We start from the raw sequence: 19,992 nt of genomic DNA on the forward strand, positions 1-19,992 counted from the left end.
CACATCTTTTGACCTGTGCCATGTAAAAAGAAATAAAATATCAATAAAAACAGGTACACAGGATTAAAACTGGGAAAATGTATTGTTTAATTCATGGGGATTTTTAAAGTCATCAGCATGCAGGAGACAAAGTCTCTAAAACTCAAATTTTATTGGTAAGAACCCCCAGACTCCCTGCTTTTGTTTTAACATTCTCCCTAATTTTAAGGTCTCTAGGTTGGCAAGTGTGGCTACTGGCCATACTAGTGTATTAAATTGAAAAAGGGTGCATTTTATTGCCCTTTATTTCCGCTTATCATTTTAAAGAGACAGATTTAAAAGTTCCATAGCTTCACTTTAAGGTCAGGGCGACCTGTTGAGAAGTAAACCAGATAAAGATTTCACATGTAGGAGGGACTGCATCTCAGCTGTAAGCACTCATTTGCCCTCCTACTCTCTGGTGATTACACAAGCTATCTGACTGGATCAGAGACCTTTTCAGTGCAACAGTCTTATGCGTTTAGCACATGAGAGGAAGAAGCAGTTTATTGAAATGACTTGTGGTCACTGAGGCCTGAGGCTAGCGCTCGTAGAATACTGGCTGTGCCCCCAGTTGTGGTGGAAGACTGCCCTGCGGAGGCTGTCGGCGCTACCTTTTTGCCACATCGTACTTGAAACTTTTTGTAGCTGCTGTTGTTCTGCTGCTGACATAAAAAGCACAGGGCATAATTGGGCATTGAGAGCGTGGCTATCTCAAAGCAACAGCCCCACTTTTTGAATATCTCTTGCATAAAGCAGGGATAATCTAGTTACAGCTGAGTAGAAAATTGGTTGAAGTCATTTCTCTACTTATTTGAATGTTCTGTGTGTGTGCAGTTTATTATGTACTTTATTTTAGAGTCTGTTCACCTGTTTTAAGCAGAAATTATTACAGCAATCAGTGGTCATTTGTTTGTGGTGTTTATCACATTTTCCTCTAAGGAAACACACTTTGTAATTCTGTATATTGCCGTAGTTAGATTTGACTGCTCTCTGTTGTGATCTGTTTGAAATACACACATTGTGTTGAGCTCAGGACACATCGTTTTTCTTTTTCTTTTTCATATCTAGAATATACACAGCCCACACTTGGAATGGGGCTACAGTCACACATGAACAAACACAGATGAGTGACCATCCCCCAGTTCCTGTACTTTTGAGGTAGTTGTACTTAACCTAAGTATTTCCATTTTCTACTACTGTAGACTTTTACGTCATTAGAAGGGAAATATTTAACTTCCTATTCCATAATATTTATTAGATACCTTTGTTTACTAGTTTCATACATTGGAGATTCAGATTCATAATGCAAATATAATAAATAAACAAATTATGATGTATTTTAATGAACAGAAGTAAGATTTGACTGCTACTTGGTAGTGTATATAGTAACAAATAAGCCCAACATTTACCAGTTTGATAAATAAATAGATTAATCAATAAATTGATGAACACGTTATTGTGTGAAAAATTATAATTGAATATTTTAAAACATATTCTGAAATGAACTGTTCTGCATCATGAGTACTTTTACTTTTTGTATTTGAAGTATATTTTGATGCTCATAGTTTTGTACTTTTACTTGAAGAAGATTTTGAATGCAGCCACATGCGGCCTCATCACTGATATCAACCCAGTGAAATATCATATTGGTGTTATAAAGTTATCTTTTTCCCCTCCAAAAACAGTTAAAAATAACAATATTACCTTTATTAAGCAAAGACACACGTTTTATTTGGGTTTTAACTGTTAAATCATGGTTTCACATATAGGTCAATTAAAATTTCTGTTTATCAGTTTGGAAAATTACATCAGCAGCACTGCAGAAAAGCCAGATCATACATCCATGAACCAGACTGACGGCAAATTTACGTTTCCTACAATAGCGACAAAACAGTCTACCTTACTCTGCATTACTTTGCCTCTGACTGACTTGCACTGACATTCTTACTCTAAACCTTGCCAATCCAACCAACAAAGACAACAAGTACTAGCCAGTCACTGGGAGAGTAGGGCCTATCATTCCTTAGCTGTCCAAGGATTCTCAAATTTGCAGACAGTTCTGTGTTGCCAGATCTTGCAGTAGTGTGTTGCTGAGACAGACATGTATCAAATAAAGTAACTTTTCATTTTTCTGTCTGAAAAATGTCATTTTAGTGTCAGAATGTCCAGTCCAGTAATTTAGTACCAATGGGACAAAATAATCGGTCATAATCTGTACAGAAGTTTAATTTTAAGACTTAGTACCGCTGCTAGTCTCCTAAAGGGGATAAGAAGTGGCGAAAGCCCAGATGAAGCATACAGAAAATAAATCCAAAGTGAAGTCAATGGTCTTTGAATGTAAAGTAAACACTTTGTGTACATTCAACAGTGTTAATTTCGCTCATGTGTGATCATGCCCTAAAGCTGCATATGCTCTAATGCATTGTAGTGTGTATTCTGTGATTCTATATGGTTTATGAAATTCTTTTGAAAAAATAAAAAAAACAATATCCATTAGCATCTTTCCTCTGCACAGTATAAGGCAGTATAGTTTAATGTTCTCCATAAAGTGACCCACACATGTACCATTAACACCAAATTGAACACTCCCAGCAATTCCATTACTTTAAAACCCTACTTGCACTCCTAACCCTCATTGACATCTGAGTGCACAAAAAAGGGAACAGAAATATGTACATACGTAGGAGGTGCCTTTGCGTACACGCTTTTTTGAGGTGAAACAGTGTTTTTAAATACCTCTCAGCTGTAAACACATAAGCTCTGCGTGAGCTGATTAATTCTGGCAGGGTGCCAGCGAGGCTCCCTGTAATAATGTAACACAATGTATTACTTACAGAAAGGTGCACACGGATGAATTTTTTAAAGCCACAGAGGTAATGATTTTGCCTGACCAGCAGCAATAACCACAGAGTATTTATGTACAGAGGACCTCCTTTATGCCACACTAAGTTGCAATACAGATAAAAAAGGGCACATGAAGGGCCTAATGTGCGACCGTTATTCTTGTGCAGTAGTGTAAGTCAAGTGTGTGTAAGTAACTTTGCTAACCCCCGAGGGAGAGAGAGCATGGTAGCGTCAGAGAATTGGGCCTCATCCCCTCAGCGCTTGTACTCTAACCAGGCATGAGACATTGGCCCTGACTGCTACCCACCCCTAGTCACGGTCACCACAAGTTAAGTGACCAATTCCAATGCATCGCTGGGGGCCAAATAACTATTCACATCGCTGGGAACCTGAACATATGTGACACGCTCTTGAACGAGCTCCATGCATATGGTTCACCATTTGAACAGCAATCTTCGAAGGCAAGTTTGTGTGAGCTCGGGGAAGCGAATTGGTGTTTGCTTGTTTGCTTTTTATGCATCTGTTTCTGCTTGTCGGGATGAGAGATGGGATGAATATGATGTGTAAAGAATGAGCAGCTCAACCCTTTATAGTGTGTCAACAAACAAACACATGACATGCAAATCGGAGTGATTGTCTGGCGCTCTGTAAATATTTGGCCCTGTTTCTGCTTTGAGCGTTCACATTCTTCCCCTTTTGCGGCACACAGATACTTACTGAAAGGTCAGCAGTTGGGTTTAAATATAATTCCCTTCATTGTTTTCCTGTGGACAGTCAAATGTGACATATAGAGCGTACTGTGCACACTTACGGTCAGGGTGAGGGTATTTTGGGCTTTCATTTCTCAACTCTGGAGTTTTATTTCTGGGCACAAGACTGCATTTATGGAGCGAGATTACAGTTTTTTGTGTGCAGAATCAGTTTTGTATTCACAGTAGTTGTGACCTTATTACAGTGGAGGTGATTTTGAATTCACATCACACTGGAAGTGGTGACTCTGCATCTTCACCTCAGCAAATGAGTAAGAATTTCACGTCCACCAAGGTCTTTATTTGAACTACTGTAGCTCGGGGATGACACCAACAACAACAATGGCTCATTAGGCATGTTTGGCTTAATTATGGCAGATAATTATGCCAGCAAGACACCAAACAGATTGTTGCTGATTTGAGACACAACAACTTGGCTTTGTAAGAAATTCTTTTTTGGTTTAAAGGCATTGTTGGCAAGAATAACAGTGGAAGTAAGAGAGGGAAATAGAAGAGAAAGAAATGGTTTAACACCTCTCCAGGCAGTGTAAGTATCACCAGACAGGGTCAGTAATTTGATTTAACCATGCACAAGTAATTTTACTCAGTCATCCAGATGAAGAAAAACATCTGTGGTAATCCGGGAACATGTCACTGTACGGACGAACAGGTACAATCCTCCTCAAGTGGCTCTGCACCAGCCTCCAGTACTCATTTCTATTTTACTAATTATACCTGCACTTATTAAATTCCTACAATTGGTATCGCTATTTTATATTTGTTTGTTTGTATTCAATGTGTCTTTTTCATGCCTGGGGTAGCTGGGTGAAAAAAAGATACTGGATGTGATATATTTGCTCTCCACAGGATAAAATTCCTGTGGTATTGGGGTAAAAATTCTATATCACTAGACCTCTCATGGAAATAATGCTGTCCCAATAGGGGTAAATCCAAGGACATTTCTGGGGACGGTGCCAGCTGGGGATGAAGCAGCAAATACCAAGACTGTTCCTGGAAAACTGGGGCATCTGGTTTCTCAAGCTGAAACTGCTTGCCTTGGTATTCAGACCTCTGACTTATCCGTCCTGTTAAGAGCTCCATCGGCTGCTGAGATAAGCCCGGACTGGGCAATTCTCACAAATGAGGATATCTGCTGTACTGTACACTCATATTATTTATTCAGTGCACCTTAAATCAAGATAATTTCTTCAGTTAATACTTCACTGGCTTTTTACCTAACACTTTAAGTCCATCAAGTATTTTTTTTTTCAACAAAACTTCCAAGGCACTAAGCACGAATAATCCTACTCATATTTCCACTTCTTTATGCTACCCGTAGGAGAGGAGGCACTGACTATGTACCTGGCCAAAAACAAGCTGGACAGGAAGCTCGCCAATGCTACTCAGAATGTGGAAGCCCTTCATCAGCTGGCCTCGTCTTACTTCATTGACCGCGACGGCACGATGAGGAAACTGCATGAGATCCAAATTTCCACGAATGCCATCAAGGTCAGTGCATATTAAACATGCACCACGCACATAGAAACACATATCATGAGCCATGTCAAGAATGATTCACTGTCAAGGATGCACAAATATTTCTTGTCATATGCAGCACTCATACAGTAAATAATTTACATGCAACAGGATTTCAGCATAAACAGAGACATTATATATTTTTATTCTTAGACAATAGAAAATATTATTACCATACGTGACCTTTTCAGTATTATTTGCAATTTACACCTAGATTCTCAAGAGAAAAAAACAACACAGTAGGTGTTTTTTAAGTGCCCTCCCAACCAACCCTTATGTTTATTCTAAAAAATATTTTATTCTCTAGTGCGCAACCTTTGTGGTAAGCGTAAAGGCTACTAAAAGGTTGGGGAAAGATCACTTTCATGTTGTGTTTCGTAAACAGCAGTCTAATGTGTCAAAGCCACTCTTTGTATGCACAACCTTCATCCTTAAATGGATACTAACAATGCAGGTGGTATACTCTATGTGTACTTTCTATGTATATTTTTCTATGTCCGCCACCACAGACATAAAAAGTATAGAAGCTGATCTAGAGTGAAGGCTGCCCCCTTCTCTCTGTCAAACTCAGACCACATTTCAATCAAATGGTAAAATTAGGCAGTGTTAATCAAATATAAACCAAGATTCTGTTACAGTCCAGTCAAAATGGTTTCAGAAACTTATTGTTGTGCACTGTTTAGCTGTAATATGAGAATCTGTGAACAGGGAGTGGTGGAGATCAAATGTTAAAACTAGGGAGCACTAATCAAATATTAACTATAAAATATAACTGCATTGTCTGTTTTAGGAAACATATTTTAGTGCAGTTTGTCTGTAATACGAGACTGACAAACTGACAAAATATGAACCAAGATTCTATTACTGTATTTCTCACCTCAAATGTTTCCAGAAACATATTTTAAGACATTGTTTGGCTCTAATATTAGAATTTGTGAACAGGAGATACTGTTTTCTGTATTGTCAAACCAGGCAGAAAAAACTGAGATGAAACGTTTAAACTTAACAACTCTGATCAAATGCGAACCCTTACTCTCTTCCTGCATTGCCTGTTTCTAGCCTTGCAAGTTTTCAGAAACATATTTTAGCCAACCATTGAACTGTAATTTGAGATGATTTGATACCAGCTGACTGCCATAATGTTTCCTGTGTCAAAACAGCCAGGCTAGCGTTACATCACCCACCAGTGGGAGCATTTTTTGATCTGGGCAGGGGTGGTGCATTCTTAAAGCTGTAGATTATTCTAGCTTTTGAGCTAAAGCGAATGCCACGGCCCTTTTTCTTTGTTTTACCTGGACATATAGCACCAATTTGAAATATATTTGCATCTTTCTACTGCAGAGACAGTCTGGTTTTATGAAAAGACTATGTTTCCAGCAGTGAACTCCTTTTTCTGACTTCTTGCTACAGTACCCCACTACTTCCAGTCTGACTAATGAGAAAAAACAGTTAATAGAAAGGAGCTGCCTGTCAGGAAAATGTAAACATAGTGTGCCATCCTCCACACGAACCATGCGATTTGACAGTCAGATAAACACCTTCGTACTCTCACTTCCTCCACAGACAGATGGCGGTCTGTGTAATGCAAATAAATGAAACTACAAAACAGAAATAGATAGAAGGTGCATCCCAATGAATCTGCATTAGCATAAGTTGTAAAGTAGCATTATACAGATAAGCTAGTTTTAATACACAAACTCACAAAATCAACATATTTCAGTGAAGAACTATATGGAGGAGTCGGTGTGATGAAAAGAAAGCAATGCAGGCGATGCTGCCACAGGCCGCATTATGTGAGCAGATGGATCGTAATATACTAATTTACATACATGTGACTGAATGGCAGTCTCTGTGATTCCAATCACATACTTCCTGTATGCATATTCATCACATTTCAGGGTCATATGAGCACGGTTTTCATCAGGAAAAAAAAAATATATGCATTTTTAACCCATGGAGGTGCTTAAAATTAGTTAGCCATGGGCATTAACAGACTGAAACAGGGAACATTGATTTATGTATTAGAACAAAAAAAAAATCTCGTTTTTTCCTGCTGAAGACAATCTCCCTTTTATTTTTCGGTCATCAGACGGCTTAAAAAAAACCTGAGCTGTGTAAGGATACCGTGTGCCACTGCTTATGGTCATTCACATGCTCACCGACTCAGGGACACTGAGGAGAGAAGGCTCGGGAAAGCAAACAAAAAGTATAAATAACATCAAGTAAAACCACACAGGTCAGAGTTTTAGAATCCCCCTCTCTTGTGACTATGTTCCTGTAATTAGCCCAAATGTTCATTCGTGTCTCAGGTACAGAGGGAGGAAGGATCAGCTCAGAATTAGGTTAAGCTTTAAAACCGTAGAGTGTGTATAAAGATGGACGACACATCTCCCTTTACTTCCCCTGTACCAAAATGAAGCCACAATATCCTGGATATGGCCACTGCTATCTTGGCTGATGACATCATTTGGTCAGAATTTCCTAGTTGAAATTTCCAACTTCGGAATTCCAAACATTCCAGGTGCACAAATATACTTAATGTTGCCTTTTAGTTGATTTCTAACCATTTACAACAGTGCCTCCGTGGCCTCCATGGATGCTGCCATTGTTGTGTGACATCTGTACACTGAAATCAGGGATTTGCCCCGAATTCACAAGTAGACACTGACTTTGAGTGGCCCTCCAGAGGTCGGAATAGGTGAAGGACTGAAACTGACAAAATAAAATATAAATAAATGTGTCAATAAATAAATACAAATGCCAAAAAATGACAATATTTATTAAATTTCCCATTTAATTTTCCATTTTATTCATCAGTTTATTCATGTACCATTTAATTTTACATTTTATTTATCGATTTATTCATTTTCATATTTATTTGCTTATTTATGTATGTATTATTTTCCACTTTGCACTTAAAACCCTGTTTATTTAATTTCCCATTTTATTTATTCATTTTTAAATGTATTTATTTATTTATTTATTTGTTTAATTATTTATTTATTATTTTCCCTATTTGCCTCCCCCCTCCATTTATTCCCTCAAACATATTTACCTCTCCTTTTTCTTTTCCACCTACATTTACACATGCATTTCCACCTTATTACACAAATGAGGGGCCAGCCTATGTACAATGCGTGTGTCAACTTTTTGCCTATTGGTAAACATGGATGCAGCAAGGTTTATGAGCTATACTATAGCCAGCCACTAGGGGGATGATCAAGATGTTTTGGCGTCACTTCTTGGGCGCTGTTATATCGTCCAACTTTATATACAGTCTATGATTAAAACTCATGCAAATACACTAACCTCACGCAAATGACTCTGTCTTTCTCTCAACTCATTACTAATAATAATAATCATAAATGGTGATAATGATGCATCGAACACAGCTTAACATTCTACTTCCTGCCAGCTGGAGCTGCCCTTGTTATCACATAATCAAATGTCATGTAAAAACACAAATCAAAGTACTGTTGTCAGCTGATAATTACACCCACTCTCATTATGTGAGATATGTAATGACTTTATTCTGGATCTCAACCATAAATTTCATCAAATGCTTGCTAAAATGAAAGCACTTAAGACAGCTTTATTGCAGGAAAAATGAAGTATAAAAATGAAGCAACAACTCAAGCCCCACATAGTGAATCACCTCTCTACCAAACTGGCACTGATAAGCATTACAATTCCCTGTGTATACCTGTATAACAAATAAATAATACTGCCCACAACAATATACCCTGTCTGCTTTGACCTTGCTCACATACACCTAGTTTTCAAGGCAATACAGCAACCAAAAAAATAAATAAATAAAAAAAAATGAAGTTGGACTGAACCTGAATGTGCAGCACTGCTTCTGGGATGTTTTGTTGTGTGAAGATGTCAACTTGATTAACAAGTCAGTAGTTCAGCAGCAGGGACTGTTTGCTTCTATTATGCTTTCCAGTATAGCTGTAGGGACCCGGATGACCCAGAGGAGCTGAACGTTGATTACTGACTGTGAAATGCATCAGTGTATTCCCAGTATTATTCCACCCAAGCATGTTAACTTATGAGTAAATATGCCAAATATATCAAAACACACATCTGTAAAAATAACATGTGTATTGTTGTGTAGTTACAAAAAGAACATTCTGACTGTGAAAATGTCATTTTATATAATTCTTCTCTCGTATTATTTGCGGTCGTGACAACAGCATGTAACTGTAAACTACAAGAAAACCACCACTGTGCTGTGGATAAAAGAATTGAAAACCACTTTATGAACTTCATTATGCATTGCACTCAATAACACAATATTCAGAAATGGACAATAAGACCGTTGTGTGGTAAAAACAAGTAGGTGGAAGAGAGTTCGCTGAAGCACACGCAGCCGAAGCCTCAGAAGCTTTGTATTGATATGGAAACAGAGAAAAACAGAGAAAACCTTAGCCAACAAAGCTGAAGGTAAAAGTGTGTTACCTGCCACAGTCAAATTTTACCTAGACTGACTGAGTTAGCTGCTGTTAATTTCAAGGCCTGGTGAGCATAATTATTCAGACTTCTCTGGTTTTTCCGTGGGTCTGCAATCACACAATTCATAGCAGAAAGCAGATTGCAGATGCAAAAATAGGTTGCGCCACAGAAAAATTGGAATGCCACATGATTGTATAGACTCTCATCCTGCAACAGTGCATCACCTCCTGTAAATATAAAGACCATCTAAACATTAATACTGACTATGGACTGAGAGATTTAGCAATTTGGGCTCTGGAGCCCCATTTGAATAGATGTGTTGTTAACTATTTGACATGGGTCAGTGTCTCAATTCATCTCAATTTATCACAATTTATCTGGGGCTCGTCTGAGATTCTGGGTTCCAATAAAGCACAATTTGGGAATTTACTGTCTCAAAAGATGACTCCCACACTAAGAGCCACAAAATTGCAATTGAGATTTGCGCGTCAGCAAGGGTATAGATGCAATTGATCAGTCAATGTCCAGTTTCCTTTAAGTGAAGAAAATTGTTTCACATTTAGCCATTTATGAGCTGAATGACATTTTTATATGTGGTTGAAAAATATGTTTGATGTAAATTGACACAACAGATCTGGGGACCAGAAGTTTCACGTAACTGGTGCTAGACAGGGTGTTGGTATTTGTGACATGTTTTGCACCACTAGCATCAGCATCAAAATACAATTTTTAATGTGAATGTGGCAATAACACTAGTGAAGTCTCATCAGAGCTACAGATTAACGGGTTATATCTTTCATCCATAACTGCTTGAAGGCTGTTTGAAGTTTTTATTTTCATTTAGCTGTCTGGAGGCAACAGAAATTCTATCTATAAGTTTTGTTAATATGAAAAAAAAGCACATTATGAAATCAAAAGGCAGTTACAGAACTCTAATCAGTTGCAACTAACTTATTTGAATCATGCACAGTCAGCACCAGGCTGTCAGGCTGTTGCAAAATATCCCAGTCAGGATCTGCATGCCTAATGCACCCTTCTTGCCAGCAGGTCAGAAGTAGCAATGATAGCTGATAGCAATGAATATCTGTCTATCTATCTATCTATCTATCTATCGATCTAGCGATCTAGCGATCTATCAATCTATCTAATCTATCTCATACTCATGTCAAGTAATTAAATAAAATTCACATTTATAAGCACAAATCCCATTCATTTATGAAGCCAAGCAGCTCGTTCATTGTCAACAGCACGACCCCTGCAGATATTTCAAACGGGATTCTGTCAAGAGAGATGTTATCAGAGGACTTTAATTTTGAAACGGAAGAAGAGACATTTTGAGTCAAACAGACAGCTTTGTATTTCTTCATCTCTGTGACAGAGAGAGACTTTAAAGCTGAAGTAAAAGGTGGTATAGGTAATATATATATATATATATATATATATAGATATATATATATATATATATATACAACAAGCAACATTTAAGGTAGAACAATCTATCTTATTTTTTGTCAAGGATTTATTGGCTTTCTCTTAGTATATTCTTGGAACAGGCCTAGTGTTGAAATTTTCCATGAGTCTGAAACTCCCACAGCTGCTGCCATGCACCTGTGCCTCCACACCTGCACAAAAACCTCCAATCCAACTCTCCCATACACCCGCCAATGCTCCACCTCCCTGTCTTCATTCAAGGAGCACCATCCTAGCTTTTTGTTGTCGTGAGTGACAAGTGGATTAAGGGGCTCTGGCAGATGAGACTTCAGGTAGCAGGAAGTCAAGCATGACAAAATTAAGCAGACCTGACAGTGGCTGCTGAGTCAGTTTCTGAGGAGAGGGAGGCAGGAGGTGTTGAGTGGAGAGAGTATCCATAGAGCACACACACACACACACACACTAAGTTACTGCAAAGCTGAGTGGACTGCATGTCTGCTGATCAAGGCTGATGGACCTGAAGCATATGTCAAGGGGTGAGGCTTTGTCTGAGTTTGGAAATGGGTTAGGGATGGGTTGGTGATTGACTGAGTTTGTGAGTTAGTTAATGGGAATGCAGGCATGCACGATAGCTTGTCTTTCACCTATCAGGTATAGTATCCCCTGAGAGTTAGTCAGGACTTTACAGCTCACAATGAATGTCTCTTACTCTTCTAACAAGGATGAAATAGCAGTTTAATAGGCTTGCTCCATCAAGGGAAACAAACATGGCTGTATACACAAGGGGTACAAAGTAAGTAGTGTAGATCAGGAATGCCTGTGCACTTAGCATTGGTAGTTTCATTTGCTTAATACAGTGCACAGGTAACTTTATATTCATCATATATGTTTACATTGTTGTTGTTGTTTTTTGTTTTTTTTTAGTATAAGTAAAGCCCCCCACTTCCTCAGCATACCATGGAAGGGATGGGATTGAGGACACATACAGATGTTGATGATGTCTGTATTAAATTCAAGTTTTACCCTATTTTCTGTGTTTAATAATGCACACTTTTGGGCTTAATTACTGACTAAGCATAATGGCCAACTGCCCCAGGGGCTCTGAAAGCTCCAGGTTCACGGAGTGTAATTGTTCTGTGGTAATTTGATTAACAAAATCAATGATAAGCACCTAAAATGAGTCCTAAATTATTACAGAATTCCAAATTCCTGTCTTGTAGAGGGGCCAAGAGTCAAAACTTAGTTCCTTTTTTAGTACATATTATGCTAATATATGTGTGATTAATCAAATTACAACAACTGTTAACATACGGGAATCTAGGGACGCAGCACTGACTGCTGAATCAGAATCTGTCATGGATATTGGTAACTATCTTGGATTTTTTCCTGGCTAATGGAACAGTGTCTCAGTATAGCCCATCTCCCACTAGACAAAAACACCCATCAACATCCACTAACATCTGGCTTTTGTCTTTAGTGGGAAAGGTTACAATCACCATTCATCCCCATGAAAACTGACTGCAGTTGGCTGGGTTGTTTATCGACTCCAGCTCTGTTTGGTGCCAATCTGCAGCGATTCAAACATGACAGTGGGGTGGACACAGTCTTTTTTTTGCCCTTTTGTGGTGCAATGCTACCTTTATACTGCCACAAATTCCCTTCCTTCTCCTGCTACGCAGCACTCAAAAACTGTTCCAAACTTCAACTCAGACTCAACTCAGACTCAATAAGTAAGAGACATAAAAAAGAAGTACCCACAGTAACATTTTCACTGGCCTCCTTGATGCTTTCAGCTGTTAACTAACTGTTTTTTTCAACATGTCTATGACATTGAATGTGACACATCAGTAACTACTGGAAAGCTGTGTACACAACTCTGGGCTTCTAGTAATGAGGAAAAAAGTCTACTGCCTATTTTTAGCTGGTTTTACAGTAATTAAGAAAATCTGTGTATAAGTTTTAATTTTGGTGCTAGTATACGTCTTCAAACATAATTATCAGGGTCCAAACATACTTTGGTATGACCAACATTTTTAAAAAAAAATAGTTTTAGTAAATATGGACAGAATAGAAATGTGGAAAACTGGGGAAAGGGTGAAATAGAAATAAAATAAATACATTGTTCAGTATTATATTATCAGAGAATTGAGTTGGTCCAGCCTTCAATTATGGCAAATCACATTAAGGCTTCTCATCTCATATAAAGGCTGCAGACAGCTTTGTAATAGACCAGGGTTAGAGTCCAGGGCACCTGAAGATTTTTCCAAGGCTGAAAGGTTGGTATTGGTTGTGTAAGATAATTTCAAGGTAAACACATTAATGTGTAAATAATTGTGCAGCATTTTACATAAATTTCACATCCATCAAATTGCAGGTGCTGTTTTGGAGCACATTATGTCTTCAGATAGCACCATCATGATAATTTAACACAAAATATTGGTGAAATGTCAGTTAACAGAACTAAAATTAATGGTTTAGCGAGTTTTGTGGAAATATAAAACACCTTCAATGTGATTTCATTTCTAAATACTCTTACTTAAAAAAATGTGCAGAATTATCAGCCATACCATCACCAAATATCCTCCTGGGCTGAAGTTGCGTTCTGGTGTCTGTCGACTATAAATAAAGGCAGCGTAAATTGCAGTTCTCGAGTCACGTTGCCAGCAGACAGACAGTGATCAGAATGTGCAGAGGAAGCAAAGTCCAGCAGAAGGCACGGATCTATAAACACAGAGAACAAGGGCTTTGCTCCTCCAATATTGATTCAGTGTGGCTGTGAGACCTGCTTTGGAGTGCAAACTTACAATCAGGATGAAAAACACGTGTCAATACAGCAGAAATGTTTTAGACATTTCCTGTCTGCAAGTAAGCAGGTTGAAAGTCAGGACCACTTTGTTCCACTGAAATATTTTGTGGAGCAAGTGTGACTTTGGCCTGGTGATTAGCTCATTTAATAGCTTTCTAACAGTTTTTACTCTGTCAGACACTTCATTTTAACCTGATGTGCCAGATGGTTTGTTAGATAGAACCATCCGAGAAGCCGTCATATGAAATTGTTCGCTAACAGGCACTTTCCAAAAATACTTGTCAGATGATTGGGTGATCTTTCTGTAAATCACCATTAATCACTGGCTAACTTCAGCAAATCAGATCAACAAACCAAATGAGTGAAAACATCTTTCATCGAGAAAAGCCTTCAGTGCTGTCGTTTGCTCTTCTACTAATGAAGAAATGTGCTCCAGTTCTGAAATGACTGATGCTATCGCGCCATCTCAGTCACTACTCCATGTCTTCAAACCATAGACTGTAAAAAGTAATGGACATAGCTACCATGACGTCACCCATTCATTTGTTGACTGCCATTTTGAGATCTTGAGTTAGGTACTTTATCTGCTGTCGCCATCTTTTTTTGTTTTTGTTTGTTTGTTTTTTGAGCCAGAAGTGACCATGTTTGGAGTAGAGGCTGGAGCTGACTCATAGACTGTAGTGACTCGCAGACAACCTTTTACTTTATGCATAACATTGAGCCTTAGTAACAAAATAACTGAAAATGGGTAAAATTCACCACCCGTATAGTTGGCATGAGTGTTGAAGCCATTTTGTTTCACTTGATCCCCCAAGGGTCGTTGAGAGAAGAGTCTTCTTTTATTCAGTAGTCCTATATGCCCAGAAATTAATAAGCAAATGTATGCCGATGGAATAATGCAAACCCACTGATGCAATGAATAAAACTGCTGATTATCTGAAATCTGACACTAAATGTATTGAAATATGTATGTTCTTTTCCATCAAAGATATATCTCCAGCAATAATTATTATCAGCCTGAGGCAAAGAATTATTGTTATAAATAATATTAACTCTAGATTAACTTTACCATTGGATTATTAAAAGCCCCTTACATTAAAAATACTTTTGAACTGTAGACAAATTACAATTACCTCCTACAAGATTCTCGCCTTTAATGATGGTATCTTACTTTGTTAGGTCATATGTCCTCAATTCAAACTATAGCAAAGTACTATCATATGAAAACATTAAACATTTTGAATAAAAAAAACAAAAAAAACAAAATCAAAGTGGTTGTAGACCAAATTATTTTTGGAATCAGTGACTTTCATAGCTTCTTTCACTTAATGCCACTCATGTGTTTTTCTTGCCCTGTCTGCAACAAAGTACAACATAGAGGACTTCAGTTTCAAGCAAACAAAGGTAGTCAGAAAACCTCATCGATTAAACCTTTGCTATGCAGGGAGCACCAATTAGCCAAGAAAGTATACATTAAAAGATACCTTTGAAAAGTAATTTTATGATACGCCAACCACAATTGCATTTGATTTTGAAGCAAAAAGAGGCTCTAATTTAGAGATGGCTGCATATTGTGCAGATGTCAGGGACAAGCTGGTGGATGCCCCTTTCCCTTTAACAAAATATCCCAAATGGTTCGCCGCCAACTTTTGTTTGGCTCATCGCCTGATATCACAGAACTGCTTCCTATGATGATGGATAGCAGTTGTCTCAGAACCAAAACAGAATAGTAACCAAATGTGTTATCCTCCTTTTGAGAAAATTTGACAAAGAGCCTGGCTGCTTATGTAGGATGTGGTAAATCTGATGGCAAATTTGAAACCAATACTGTGTGTTGTTAGTGGTATTTCGGAGCAAGGACAACATCAGCCTCTCAAAGTGACATTTGCAGGTATGTTTACATGCTGTTTAATGTGCTGCAGCTGAGCAGCTAATTAGACATCGAACCTGCAAACTGAGGTCAGTGGTGAACGTTTCCCTGGTGAATGTTTGTTTGGTCGCTCTTTCAACAAGCCAAGGTGCACAACAAGATGCGTGTTCATGTTGAAGAGTCAGATAAGGTAACTAGAGAAAAACTAATGTGGCTGTTGTTTTAAGTTGAGGGGATTCAGTTTGCTTTGTCTGTCATAGAAGATTAATGCAAGGTGCGATTGGCTGTGTCAAAATAACTAAACCATATTTATACATATTTACATATTTATATATCTATTATTATTATTATTACTATTATTATTATTATTATTATTATTATTATTATTATTATTATTATTATTATTATTATTATTATCATTATTATTTTACATATTTATGAAGTCATTTTTGTTCCCCAATTTATTTACTTTTTGGGGGTCCAGGGAGGGTGGGGTATGCTTATTTGAATGATTATGTGTATACTTACTGAAAAATATATAAATATATAAATACAAAAGAAAGGGTATCCATCTATGTAGACAGATACCGGTAGAGGGTGCCATTATTAAACTAGACTATAAATTTCTCCCTCTAGATTAAAAATGTAAATACTTGTGCATCTACAGTATATCAAAGTAGCATTTAAGCTTTTTCTCATTTTTGCAAGCATTATTTGATTAACTGTGTCGTTATCCGACTACTAATGAGGCAGCAGAACAGTACTTGAACATCAGGGCAGCCAGCAGGACATACAACAATCAGTCTTTGATGACATCAGACATCTGTGCAGGCAGTAATGCCAAGCTTTCTCATTATAAACTCAGTCGTCTTTTCATCAGCAAGAAATACAAACAATTGTTTGATTGTTATTGGACTCCTACAGGTTCCACACGCTGTGCGAGTTGCAACGGTTGGAGCACTGAAAACACATTTATCGAGTGCTATTAAGATTGCATGTAAAATTGGTCCCTACGGAGCACTGATTTTATTGCTAAATAAAAAGTCACTAGTAATCAAAATCAGAAATAACCGAAGTGTTTAACATGAGATATGCTTTGAGTGGCAAGGAGTAGCTTTTCTCCAGGTATGCGTGTCCTTTGTGCTTCAGGCTACATCCATTTGCTCACCACTAAATATGTGGGCTGATAGACTACGTGCATAGTGGCTGGCTGAATGTATCAAACCTTTCATCCTTGATACCCTGCTCTGTCTCCCTGAGCCTTTGCACTGCTTAAGAGGTCTTAGCTACATGTGAGCGTTAATCAAAACCAAGACATATCCCCACTGTGCTGCTGGCGCCTTTAGCAGAATTTTAGTCTTGTTATTTACCTGAGACCCACCTATACAGAAATACATTGGCTAAAACAAATGCTTGTTTTTGTTTTTTCTCCCTCTGTGCATTAAAAAATTCACCCACTATAAACCACAACTACATAACAGTTAAAATAAAAATGCTACCAAAGGAATGACACAAATCAGCAACATAAAATTAGTCTCCTGACCTTGCCTGTTTTGCATTCCCTCATGTGAAATATGCTTAAAGAGCTATGTCAGCATGCAAGCATACATGTATACACAGAGACAAACAAGCACACATGAGATCCACAGTACTGAATAAGCTGGCCCGGGGTTAGGATGTAATGAGATCGTACAGTGGAGGCCGGGGTGTTCCTGCTGTACATCATTTATCTCCATGAACGTATTGCAGCTCTTTTATTTAATAAAAAAAATCACAAAAGCCTTTCAACATAGGGGTATTATCCATTTTCACTGATTCATAAATCATAATTCAGTCCCCTCTTGTGCCAAAATCTGTATTCATCACCATTGTCACTTATTTCCCAGCTACCACTGGGCTGCAAAGCTCTAATGCCTCCCCCACTTGTGTACCAATTTCTCCCTATACCTTCATTTAGTAGAAAAAAAATAATCATTTAATAGTAGGGGCATGCTTCTCCACATATATTGTATGTTGGTGGAGCTCTATAACAAAAAAAAAAACAATGTAGCCGTACATAGAGAGGTCTACCTGCTGTGAAGACTATCATACCTTGCTGATAGAAATAAATTACATGTGGTTGTTTGTCTTTGTGTGCCTGAACCTGATTGCTGCAAGCTCTGGGACTCCAGTGGGGAGGGAGGGTCATTTAGGAATGAAAATAAGATACCCAATGGAGTGTTTTAATGGAAAGAAAATGTCAGTTTTACGAGTGAATGCCTTCCTGTGGGAAAGTGTGATTATGCAGGAAGAAGTGCGATTAGGAATCGACTCCATGCAAACGTGCTCACATGCTATCTGCATATGAGTGTGCGTGCACCATGTGTACTGTATATCCACTCATGCGTGAAGTGCGCATTCCTACTGGGGGGGATAGTGCGTACCGCATCCCTCGCAAGGTCACCTATCCATACAGTTACTCTGATTTACACCAGTGCTCAATATGCATATTTCCTGATGATGCTGCAGTGTTGTGGGTGGCAGTGACGGCAGCAATGGTGGTGGTGGTGTGGCAGCCACAGCCATCCTTTTTCTCATTTCACAGTCCAGTCATGCGAGCCTCATATGAGGTAAGGGAAATTTAACGTGTATACAATATGACCCAGATTTTTTTCTGTCGACTGCCGTAGCCAAGTTTGGAGCAGTTTACATCTAATTTGCATTCGCCACGAGCAAGCATGACAGATTCTCTGTGCAGTGTCGCTTGAGTTGCGCACTTGAGAGTGCCACAGTTATAATTAGAAATGCCCCAAAGTTGATCATTTTCTCAGTATTATACAAAACAAATGAGTTACATTAAAAACAGCTTTCACAGATACATTTAGTGATTTGCAAGGAATACTAATGCTGTAGTTCAGAGGTTCCTAAACTTTTCAAGCCATACACCACTTTGTACCGAGCCAAATTTCATAAATTCTACCTCCCACTACCAACAATGCAACAATAAAAGAGCCACCTCGTCTATGATAATCATAATAATAATAATGACAAAAAATAATAAAAAAACATATCATTTCAGTGAGATGGATAAGCCTATTTGGATTGGCATAGTCACACAATGTCAGGCGTGAGTGAAGTTAGCAAAGCTTCAGTTCTTGCTCGGCATCTATCCTGTTGCAGTTCTTTGTCTTCATGGCAGAATGAGCAGAAAAGCCTTTCCCAGTAAGCTAGGTGTTGACAAATGACATCAAAAACTGCACAGCTTTCAGTGAGAATGCTGGGTAATCATGCTTTTGTTGGATCCAAATGGAGCAAACGGCGTCACAGTCTTCTTGCAGACATTGCTCAGAATACAAAACACACTGGGGTCTTTGCTGCTCTTCTGTCCCTGTGACAGTAAATCTCAGATTGAGATAGCTAGCATGGTAACGTCTTTTAATTTTCTTGCTGCAAGTGGTGCTGCAAGTAGAAGTGGCGCTCAAATCCAACTCCTCTTTGGCATTAAATAACCGACTTCAAAAGTCAGAATCGGACTGCGTTAAGCTAATGTGACTAGTTCATGCTGTGTTAGACAGCACTTCACCTTACATCACAATCACCCTACATAGCTATGCACAGGCTTTATTTCTAAAATAATTTAAAGATTAAAAACTCACTTTTATATTATTGTAGTGTCAGGTATATATATATATATATAATATTGTCTGTAATAAAATGAAATGAAATCCCATTATTATTTTGCTTTAACTTGACTTTGACTTTTATTTGAGTCAGTTAGGTCTTTTAGCGAGGTGCATACCCACCAAGTGGTGCGTGTACCACAGTTTGGGAATTACTGTTACAGATCTGTACCAGAAAAATGTCACATTAGATGTGTTCCTATAATATGGTTGCATTGTTCCTCTAATGTGACTTACAGTAACACTGTAGCCACATGTTATATGATATGAACAAGGCAGAAAAAGAGTCCTCAGAGATCTTTCACTATCAGGCCGGGAGAATTACTGCAAAGCACATCTCTTCATTTCTATGTATCCAGAAATAGCAAGTCATTAAGGGAATGGCAGGTGATGGACGTATTAGGAAGGCTCAGCTGAGGCGATATGTAATGAAGACAGTCTAACCTTACAGTATTCTTCCATGTCCCACACACCCATTTTATTGCCTTCATCCCTTGTTTTCTCTTATCTCATATAGTTTCAAACCACCTCTTTTTTATTTTATTCTCCCCGGTCTTTCTAGTTGAAATGCAACTTGGGGACACGGTATAATGTGAGGTTTGCTTTTAGAGATCTACT

The 19,992-nt window shown here is 38.2% G+C and overlaps 1 protein-coding gene across 2 annotated transcripts in view; it reads left to right on the forward strand.

Annotated features, from left to right (window-relative positions):
* The window catches only part of brinp1 (BMP/retinoic acid inducible neural specific 1), a 188,124-nt gene that overhangs the window by 117,013 nt on the left and 51,119 nt on the right, over nucleotides 1–19,992 (forward strand). For both annotated transcript variants that reach the window (XM_042509557.2, XM_042509556.2), the window contains one exon: nucleotides 4,954–5,123. In XM_042509557.2, coding sequence (XP_042365491.1) covers nucleotides 4,954–5,123 — 170 coding nt within the window. The remainder of the gene's footprint in view (nucleotides 1–4,953; nucleotides 5,124–19,992) is intronic.

The sequence above is a fragment of the Plectropomus leopardus genome, chromosome 20 (assembly GCF_026936395.1).
Source record: "Plectropomus leopardus strain MGB_pleo_1.0 chromosome 20, ASM2693639v1, whole genome shotgun sequence".
NCBI lineage: Eukaryota > Metazoa > Chordata > Actinopteri > Perciformes > Serranidae > Plectropomus > Plectropomus leopardus.